The following is a 10308-nucleotide window of genomic DNA, read 5'->3' on the forward strand; positions in this document are numbered from 1 at the left end:
TATTAAGACGCGTTTTTGACTGTTAAAAAAGTTGAGTGACAGATACAAGTAACTTAAGCTGTTCGGAAATATGAAATGATCCTCCTGTTGTTGTAATTACAGCAAATATCTATAGAAATGTTCTATCTGTTAAGTCTTTCTCTCTGATCTTTCCTGATTAGTAATGTTTCTCATATAACTTTCTACAGACACTAGAAGAACAGTAACAGTACAGTCTGTAAGCATAACACATATCAGAGAGCTGGCAGAGAGATGGGACACATATTGAGCATCTCTGCCACTCTACAAAACTATGATTTATTTATTCTTCACTATAAATCCCGTTTTCAAGTTTTTCTCCAAATCTAAATAACTCAATCTGTTATAGTAATTAACAGTAATTAATCAATTAAAGTCCGGCATCGGGATGCAAATATGTTACTTACTATCCAGGCATTTAATAATATATGCCAAAAAAAAACGGTGAATCTCTTTTTTTAAAATAATGTTTTTATTTTTATTTTCCCTACAATTAACCTCGTTACCGTGTTGCCTCAAGCATCCTCTGCTGGTTACAAAAAGGTTTCAAAAGTTTTCATGCTTCCATAATATTTACACCTACTGCGATACACCAGCTACGGCAAGCGACGAGGGTCCATTAAGTTTAAAGCTTTCCGGGTTCACCCTGTCAACGGTCGCTGGGTGTGCTGCTGCTGCTACGGAGGAGCAACGATGTCGGAGCAGGAGTCTCTGAGGTGCTCCAGTGCCAGAAACCGTGGAGGCGTACAGAGGGTGGAAGGAAAACTGCGAGCCAGCGTAGAAAAGGGGGATTATTATGAAGCACATCAGATGTACAGGACTTTATTTTTTAGGTGAGACTTCGTTTTTACGCTTGTTCATTCGGTTATAATTGCCGTTTGGCTTCGAGGCCTGCCTGTTCCAGATCATTCTGCTGTCAACCTTGCTTCTACACCTGACTGTCTGTGATTGGTCTGCTTTCACAGCGGGCCCACCCACTCTTCGTGATCCTTGTGTTTGTTTGGACGGTCGCGTTTTCCATCTAGTCTCAAAACGGGACTGCTAACTAATGCTAGTTAGCCAGCTATGTGTTTGCTTTTGATGGCTGAAGTGTAGTTAGCTACCCGGACAATGCCTACCACAGATATTCTGCTTTTATGTGTAACTTGAAAGTCTCTTTATTCGTACATAACCGAATCTAGCGGCTAACTATTTTAGTAACTGCTGAGGTTGCAAAAACTTGTTAGTTGAAGATGTCCGGCTGAGTTAGCCAGTTAGCAACATTCTGCACTGTCGCGGTCTGGACCGAGATGGCTGGACGTGTTAACGCTAGCAAACGTGTCTTCATTCACAGCCTGTCCATTTAGAGACCTGAATAAGCCTAAGCGTTTGTTGAGTGTTCCAGTTTTTGTCATAAAAGCTCAGTCTTAACTCCCTGCTCCAACACTATGAAATCTGAGCTCTATTTAGTGCAATAACATTATTAGTCAAGGTGCAATACTGCTTAGCTCCGTATCACCAGCTTTTAATTAAAAAAAAAAAAGGTTCTATAAACCTATTTGAATCCAATTTGAAAACGTTCTTTCTCTCACAGTGGGTGAGTGTTGGCCTGCTCATTCACTGGTTTTCATGATTGAAGTGTTAACACCTGGAAATAAAGGGAGTCTAAAATATTGTTTTCCTTCATTGATACCTGCTGTGAAAAAGAAGGGAAGCAGGACTGAGCTAGTGTGCCTTGGAAACGGATAGTGTCATCTCTTGTGTAATACTGATACTCTGTCTTGCATCAGGTACATGTCACAGGGGAAACATGCGGAGGCCAGGGAGCTGATGTATAACGGAGCATTGCTCTTCTTCAGCTACAACCAGGTACATGCAGCACTGAGTTTGTTAGAAAACAAATAATTTTGGCTGTAATAATTGACTTGTTTTGTGTAATTATAATATTTTATAGTAGATCATTAACCCAAGTTCCAGACAGTTCCTGACGGTGTAGATTTAAAAAAAAAAAAAAAAAAAAAAAAAATTACACTTGCTGTGTTTTGGTTTGCAGCAAAACAGCGCAGCAGATCTGTCCATGCTGGTGCTGGAGGTTTTGGAGAAATCTGAGACAAAAGTTGAAGATGAAATATTAGGTGGGTGCAAGACTTTGTGTTTTAAAGTTCATCTACAAGACTTCTTGTAAATAGTGGTAAATACATTTTTTCTATTGAAATAAATATTACCAAACTAAAATCACATATAGAATATGTGCAGCTTATCAAACATATCCTGATCATTAACTGCTGCAATAGCTGAACTGTGGATTTGTGCTTCATATAATAAATAATTGATCAGCTAAATCTCACTTCTCTATCTGTGTGTATAACTGATCGCAAATGATGTAGCAATAAATCCTCATGATAGTCAAAGAAGTCTGCACAACAGGGCATTTCATTTATATTTCTCTGATTTATTTATTTATTTTTTTAAGAATGTCTGGCTAACCTGTTCAGCCAGATGGACCAGAACTCTCCAGAGAGAGTAGCATTTGTTTCCAGAGCCTTGAAATGGTCCACAGGAGGGTCTGGCAAGTTGGGTCATCCAAAACTACACCAGCTGCTTGCTGTCACTTTGTGGAAAGGTAAAAGTTGATCATGTTGATTATGTAGCGCAGAGAGTAGAAGGTTTTTAAATGTACGTATTAAGATATCAGTAGACACCATCGGTTTACTGATAGTCTGTGAGATATATTGATTAGTAACAGTGAACCCATGACTGCAAAGTAATAATTAATGCCAGATTGCACACTTTGTCAGTGGCTGATTGGCTTGATCAATAAAAAACATACAAAATGTTTCGATGCACATACACACTAGATTTAATTGTGGGTGTGTATGATGTCTAGACTACTCAGAGAAGACACACAACACCCTATTCCAAAAAAATTGGGGCTCTGTGTGAAATGTAAATAAAATCAGAATGCAATGATTCACAAATCACACAAGTACATATGTTATTTACAATAGAACATAGAAAACATATCAAGTGTTTAAACTGAGAAGAACTATTTTAAGAAAAATATTAGCTCATTTTGAATTTGACGGCAGCAACACATCTCCAACAAGTCTCCTCGAGCTGAGGAGAGCAGTTCTTTGACTCTTGGGAGAATGTTAGCAAAAGGGTCCCATTCTTGTCTTATAGAGATTCCAGCTGCTTTATAGTCCTGACTGTTGCTGAAGTTTTGCTTCATGAAGCACTAAATGTTTTCAGTTGGTGAGAGTGTAATGTACTGCAGGCAGGACAGTTCACCACCTACATCTTCTTCTAGTAAGGAGCCATGCTGTTGTAGTAGTAGTAGCTGCAGTTTGGCATTGTCTCACTGAGATATGCAAGGCCTTCGATGTAAAAGACATCCAGATGGGAGCATATGTTGCTCTAAAATCTGTACAGATAGATGAGATATTCAAAGTGTTCACAGCTTTACACTTAAGAACATTATTTTGACATTGTTACACAAGTTGTAGACTGTTTTTTGCAGATTGGTGAAACTCTGCCAATCTTTACATACTTTACTCTGCTTCTCTAAGATGCCCTTTTTAAAACCCAATCATGTTACTGACCGCTTTCCAGTTAGTTTAGAAAATATTCCTCTCACTGTTTCTTTTTGTGCCACTTGCATTTCCAGCCTTTTGTTGCACCCTTTCCAACATTTTTGTTGAAAAGGGTGCAACATCCAATGTCTTTAAAACACCTTTGAGACATTTTAACTGCCATCAAATTCAAAATGAACTAATCTTTTAAAACAATGGTGCATTTTTTTTTTCATTTCAAACAATGGCTATTCTATTTTAAATAAAAGGAGTTTGTGGGTTTATGAAATCCCTGCATTTTGTTTTTATTTATATTATACACAGTGTTTCAACTTTTTTGAAACTGGGTTTAAAATTCAATAGCTTTGTATGTGTTAAAACATAGTGTCATATCACAAGGTCAGAGTGTGTCCTTATTCTAGAAACACGGGGCATTTGCTCCTTGTATCAGTCCGTCTTGACTAATTATGCTCGCATGACATCTTCTGTGTATAATGACATCCTGTTTGGTGTCTTTCCTGGTAACGTTGTTTTGTTTTGCTTGCTACATCATTACTGTCCTGATGTTGCCATCTTGGAAATTAAGATGTTGTTGTATTTTTCTTTTAAATCGTCAGAGCAAAACTACAGTGAGTCTCGTTATCACTTCCTGCATTCCTCTGACGGGGAGGGCTGTGCACACATGTTGGTGGAGTATTCAGCATCACGAGGCTTCCGCAGTGAGGTTGACATGTTTGTGGCGCAGGCCGTCCTACAGTAAGTGAACTGTCACCTTGTCACATTCTCAGATGCAAAATTAGGAAACGGGGAGGGAGCTAAATTTAAGTCTGTGAAGGTTCTCAGTCATCCAGGTCATCGAGCTAAATTTAACAGTGGGGTTTTTTTGTTTTGTTTTTTGGAAAGCTGAGTTTGATTTCATTAGCTAAACCCCAGATCTGTTTGATCAAGACATCAGAGAGAGCTCCAAGGAGGCCAAATACAACACAAAGTCTCACATTTTCAAAAAAAAAACAAACATCTTGATGATCCCCAAGACTTTTGGGAAATATTCTGTGGTAAAACTAAGACAGCATTTCATAAAAAGTTCATACCAACAGTCACGCATGGTGGTGGTAGTGTGATGGTCTGGAGCTGCTTTGGCGCCTGCATGACTTGCTGTAACTGATGGCACCATGAATTCTGCTTTCTCCTGAAGGAGAATGTTCGACCATCAGTTCATGACTTGAAGCTCAAGTACACTTATGCATCCCATCTCTGAATGATTAAACATAAATGAATAAATAACTCAATAAGTCACGGTTTTGGAGTGTCCTAGTCAAAGTTCAGACTAAAATCTGATTGAGATGTTGGGCATGACACTAAACAGGCAGTTATGACAAATGCTTGATTGCAGGTCTTGCAGCCAAAGATAACACAACCAGTTATTAGGTTAGAGGGCAATTCATCTGTGGTTTTCTAATGTTTCTGATTGGAGTAGGTGGCACTCATAGGAATCCTTTTGTGCAGAAGAGTCACATGACATGCATTTTTATGTGAGTGACCAAGCGCAGAGTCTGAAACAGAAATTCCACCTTAACAGAGAAATTTGATGACAGTGCTAGTGATTCCTGTTATAAACGGGGGATTTAGGTTTTGTTGAACCAGCTAAATGCAAAAAAGCCTAGCTGTGTGGAGCTTGGTTTGCAGTTTACCCCTCAGGAGTATTGAGTATAGTGTCGGTGTTCAGAAGCGGTAGAAATGGAGAAAATGGTACTGACGCATCCATCTCCAACATGTCGACCAGCAGCTGCATCTATTTTTAGTCTGTCAGCCATTTCTTCAAAGAGGCTTTGAGCATCATTTACCTTTATTATCATGCCATCTCCATAACTCTCCCTTTCTTCTCTCAACTCTCAAACCCTCCAGGTTCCTCTGCTTAAAGAACAAAAACAGCGCTTCCGTGGTGTTCAGCACGTACACAGAGAAACACCCGTCCATAGAGAGGGGCCCTCCTTTCGTGCAGCCTCTACTAAACTTTATCTGGTTTCTGCTGCTGGCAGTGGACGGGTGAGGACAGATGTTGGGATTGTTGAGTTTGCTTATCATGCCTGACAGAAGTAAGCTTAAAAATATCAGTGAATTGTTTTCATCATTTAGATGCTTTTTGTTTGTTTTCTTTAGGGGTAAATTAACAGTTTTCACAGTGTTATGTGAGCAATATCAGCCTTCCCTGAAGAGGGATCCCATGTATAATGAGGTGAGTGTTGAGCTGCAGCTTCTACTGTTTGTCTTTGCCCAGAATGTATGTAACAAATGACTACGCCATGTGCACTAGGCTAACTTAACCTTTGAATTCATTTGGTTAAAGATGTTGGAGAAAGTCTGTCATTGAAGTCGCATCATGGGGTTAAACTGCCTGTAAACACAGACTCTACTCAGGTGTAATCCTCTCTTCCTCTCTCTCTTGACATTTTTGTGACTCCTCAGTATCTCGACAGAATAGGACAGCTTTTCTTTGGCGTTCCACCCAAACAGTCCCCATCGTATGGCGGACTACTAGGTGAGTTGGCAAACACAACTGATGTGTATATACACACACACGTTAATAGACTTACCAGCAAGATGAAGAGAAAAACTGATAGCGATGTTTTTCATCACCAGCTACTTTTGAATGTGATGCTACCAAGAAACTACCTGAAGCGTCTGCATCATTTATGAAGGTGCTTCAAAAGCTATTAGACAAGATGTAAAATAACAGGCAGCTTAATTAAAGGAACTGTTTGTAGTCGTGACTCTTACCCATGTAGAATGTAGGCTGTCTGACCTGGTTTTAACCCCCAGGAACTTGTATGTTTAAAAAAAAAAAAAATGAGGGGAATATCATCACTGTAGTTTCAGTGGCCACATGGACATAAACACTTTGTGTCACCAGACCACCAAAACAGTTTAAAAAGCTGGATATTAACCTTATCCGTTTCTATTTGAGATTTCTATTTCTCTTTTTTACGTCTCTGTTGGAATTTGAAGTAGGAGACTAATAAGGTGGCAGATGCTCTGACAGAAGGAGGCTTGTGGCCAAATACGAAAGAGCAGAAATGGAGACCGTGATGGATGGCTCAGCTTACCGCTGGAAATGTTTAATCCAAATCTTTTAAATTATTAAAGTTTAAATGTTTTCCTGCAGTTGTTTTTTGTGTTCCTTGTCAGTAAAATAAAGATATATTTCACCTTAGGGCTGTTCGATATAACGATATATATCGGATGATGATATAAAAACACCTATCGTTTCATTTTACGCTATAGTTTGTTTCGTGGTGTCGCAAAATAAACTGTTTACGGCAATATTTTTTCATCGTTTTGATGGTCACTGTAGCGGCTATATTAATTTCTTAAAGTTCTCTCTTTCTCTTATGTTTAATATAACCACACTACGGAGGGACAAGCGCCTGTTTTTATGCGTTGTTGTTAGCAACAATGACAGTAAAACCATTGCGTGTCTGCTTGTTTCCACATAAACCTTTCACAATAAAGCTCAAGATTCTGTTGAGACTTTTCAAAATAAACTGAGTCACGTAAAAGTATGCAGAGTACTTACGGATGAGAAGCAAAAAGCCGTCAGGTGCTAAAAAATAAATGTTAGACTCAAACGTTAGAACAGGCTTTTTCCCGCAGCACGCCGTGTAATAAATACTCTCAAAGAAACGGCGGCTGTTACAACTTATGTCTAAAAATGTATAGTTTGATGCATCAGTTAAAACACTCGACTCCAGCTACACGACACCCAGCTGGAAACACTTTACACAAGTCGAGCTGCCTGCGATTCACAGAATTTACAGAAAATGTTACATTTCTGTGATTTATATCGTTATCGGGACGATAGATGTCTTATGACCAAAATCTCATATCCCGATATATCGCACAGCCCTATTTCACCTCAGTTGGCTTTGCAGCAGCCTTTGAAAGAATGATGATTGCTGTTTTGCACCTTGCAGGCAATCTGCTGAACAGCCTGATGGGTTCGGGTGAGGAGGATGACGGAACTGAAGAACCTCCAGAGGACAGCCCCATAGAATTAGACTGAGCACGCAGCCTGGGACGAGGGAATCAAGAACAAACACACGAAAAATAATGAATAAGACCACCCAGCCTCCTTCCTTCAGGTCCACCGCGGGGTCAGGGCACGGTGGTGGTCTGTGATTTCAGAGGTGTGCTGTTTAACAGAAACATCATCTCTCAAATCATCCAGTCAAAAAAAAAGCAAGAAAGAAAAACTATTGGACCGGCAAAACAAACAAATACAAAAAAACACCCCCGTCAGCACTGCCTGGACTGACAACGCCAAACTGCAAACTGTTTTTGTGTTGAACTGTTATATACAATTATTTTAATCATCATTTTTGTTCTTTAAGGGTGTAAGATTTTTAAACAAGACATCACAACTGTCCTCTCTGCTTGTGAAAACCTGCTCCTAGGAGGTAGTTGGAGTCTCAGTGGAGAGGACGGCATCACAAGTCTGTCTCCATGACATAATGTCGCAGATAAGAGGGTTTAGTTGACTCACAGCAAGTCTCCAACTTGCCACGGTATAGCTGCTGTTGGCGTTTTTCAACTTATTCCGTTACAGGTTTCTTCTTCATCTTCTTCTCTCAGTAGGATATTAAATTATGCTTTTTAGTTGAGGTCAGGTTTCAGCATCTCATCTGTGGTTTAATGGACATTTAAAAAAAAAAAACAAACCCCATCAGAGCTCTGAAGTTATTATCAGAGGTCACGTTGCACCTTAAACATCCACCAAACAAACCATTCTGCAGTGTCATTTCTGTTGTGTAACACTACTGCAAACACACAGCTGTCTGTATCAAACGGCTCCGTTGTTGTGTGGTTCAACTTTTTGCCCTATGCTGGCTGAACTGCTGCTGAGTTGCTTTAAATCTCCAAGATGAATTCTGCCCCCCCCCCCAAAAAAAGAGAATAAAAAACCCTCGGATTTGACTTTTTGTTCCAACTGCAAGACATCAAATTTTAAAGCACTTACACAGCTGCAAAAGTGACCTTTTTTTATGAAAGGAGCGAAATCGGACACTGTGAAACAAACGTTTGTTAGACTTAAACTTGCATCGCATGTTGTAAATTGCTAATATTTAAACCAGCTGCTTCACTCTCGTTCTCGCGCCTCTGTTTTAGGTCCGAACCAGGTTTTTCTTGGAGGCGGTGAAACATCAGTTCAGCCGGTGCGAAATAAGAAGCATGATTCATTCAGTAGCTGCTGCTTATCAGTGTTAAAGTCATCGGCCCTCGGAGAGCACAGCGTTCTTGTCTTTTACTCACATTGAGAACTTCTCATTGTGACTTGTGATAACTTCAGGTCTTGTCAGTCTGTTTTTCGAAGTCCCAATTGTGCTCCATGTTATCTGAAAACACCTTTTTCAGCCCTGATTATTTGAAAAAGGTGTGCAACACTTTTCCTTCAATAAATGGCAGAAAAATTGGAATGTCTACAGGTCTTCCAGTGTAAAGTAATCTTTATTTGGTTAAACATTTTTCTTCCCATCAGCAAAGAAACAGATTTTAATCCACATCTCCGTCGCTTTTTTTAAAACTGCAAAAAAATAAAGCGTCTCTGCTCTCTGAGGGCTGTTCTAGTTTACTTTTATGTAGTTACGTGTTGGGCTGTGGAAGTCCTAAAAGGCCAATATTAATAATAAAATAAAAAGAACAGCAAATAACCAATGAAATACATTAAAAAAAACAAACATTAAATGGTCTGATAATTCAATACATTAATTTCTGGGGAACTTCAGTTTTTGTGTTTTTTGCATTTAAGTATATTAAATAAAATGAAGACAGTAGGTATGCTAATAAATAGCAGTCAGAATAATTTATTGAAACACATCATTACTGACATTCCCCACAGAATCGGGCAGCTGCAGAGGGACAGACTGAATAGTGTAGACGCTCCGTGTCGTCAGTGTTTATCTCGTGTTGGAGAGAGACCATTTCTTTCTGCAGTTGTCGTCAGAAATCCTCCTATTTAAACGGCTGTTGTTAGTCATGAAACATTCAGAACTAGGTTCATCCTGCTGGCTTCTGTTACCCCACAGATCCGGGTCCACCTTCCAAAAGGGAAATTCAGGCCGAAATGACTTTCAGGCGAGTACATCCAAGCACGTGTTACCGTGTTGTCAGTTACATTTTTATTCAGTGTTAATTTTTCACAGCATCCTTTGAGTTTTGTAAGCAAAGGGAAAAAAATAATTTTGTTTTCTTAACCTGAAAGTCAGTTTAGTCAGATGTGTCCTGTTGTTACCAGGAAGAAGTGTGTGACCAAAGGCCTGCAGTGTGTGTCGGTGAGCGTCATCACGACTGTTTGCTGCTGTTTCTGATCATTTTGTCCTTTGAGAGCTAAAGCGAAGTGTTTGACTTTTCAGCTGTCACTAAATAAGAAAATAAACTACAACTGAGAAGAGTGTGAGAATGTGAAACGGCTTCCTTGTTGTTATTTATTTGCAAGCACTGGGAACTACAAAAATTATAAGCTGGTAAAACAGCTAGCACCAGCGAGACAGAGGAGTTTCTCTGTGAAACCATTTAAACTTGTGTCATTAACTTGGGCTGTGAGGCTGCAGCTTATCAGAGGTTTAAAGGTGGTGGTTCAGCTCCTGATAAAAGTATGTGGGGTCCTTTATCCCCTAGCAAGGCCTATTTTAGTTTGGTGGGAGGCTGTTTGTGTCATTTGCAGAATAAATCACTCAGCTGGAGG

General features: G+C 39.5%; 1 protein-coding gene across 5 annotated transcripts; it reads left to right on the top strand.

Moving 5' to 3' along the window:
- The first annotated feature begins 635 nt into the window (after positions 1 to 635).
- Positions 636 to 10030, top strand: get4 (guided entry of tail-anchored proteins factor 4). 5 transcript variants are annotated; one of them, XM_085465672.1, is made up of 9 exons: positions 636 to 851; positions 1788 to 1866; positions 2051 to 2132; positions 2471 to 2620; positions 4187 to 4325; positions 5475 to 5615; positions 5730 to 5805; positions 6036 to 6108; positions 6210 to 6445. In XM_085465672.1, exons 1-9 carry the CDS (start codon positions 712 to 714, stop codon positions 6296 to 6298), a joined length of 969 nt encoding a protein of 322 aa, XP_085321798.1. In that variant the 5' UTR covers positions 636 to 711; the 3' UTR covers positions 6299 to 6445. The 5 variants fall into 5 exon arrangements, with proteins under 5 accessions (XP_085321798.1, XP_085321799.1, XP_085321800.1 ...); XM_085465673.1 differs by lacking the exon at positions 6210 to 6445 and adding an exon at positions 6570 to 6731 and having other exon boundaries at positions 637 to 851; XM_085465674.1 differs by lacking the exon at positions 6210 to 6445 and adding an exon at positions 6576 to 6731 and having other exon boundaries at positions 637 to 851.
- Positions 10031 to 10308: the final 278 nt, after the last annotated feature.

The sequence above is a fragment of the Copadichromis virginalis genome, linkage group LG8 (genome assembly GCF_057382275.1).
Source record: "Copadichromis virginalis isolate Kocher_CV1m ecotype Utaka linkage group LG8, C_Virginalis_male_GT1.1, whole genome shotgun sequence".
Classification (NCBI taxonomy): Eukaryota; Metazoa; Chordata; class Actinopteri; order Cichliformes; family Cichlidae; genus Copadichromis; species Copadichromis virginalis.

What these genes read in the sequence shown, in the direction of transcription:
- get4 (XM_085465672.1), top strand. Translation starts at nt 712, where the DNA reads ATGTCGGAGCAGGAGTCTCTGAGGTGCTCCAGTGCCAGAAACCGTGGA. An exon ending in TGCTGTCACTTTGTGGAAAG is followed by an intron (nt 2,621 to 4,186) that starts GTAAAAGTTGAT and finishes TTAAATCGTCAG; the next exon opens with AGCAAAACTACAGTGAGTCT. An exon ending in ATCGTATGGCGGACTACTAG is followed by an intron (nt 6,109 to 6,209) that starts GTGAGTTGGCAA and finishes TTTCATCACCAG; the next exon opens with CTACTTTTGAATGTGATGCT.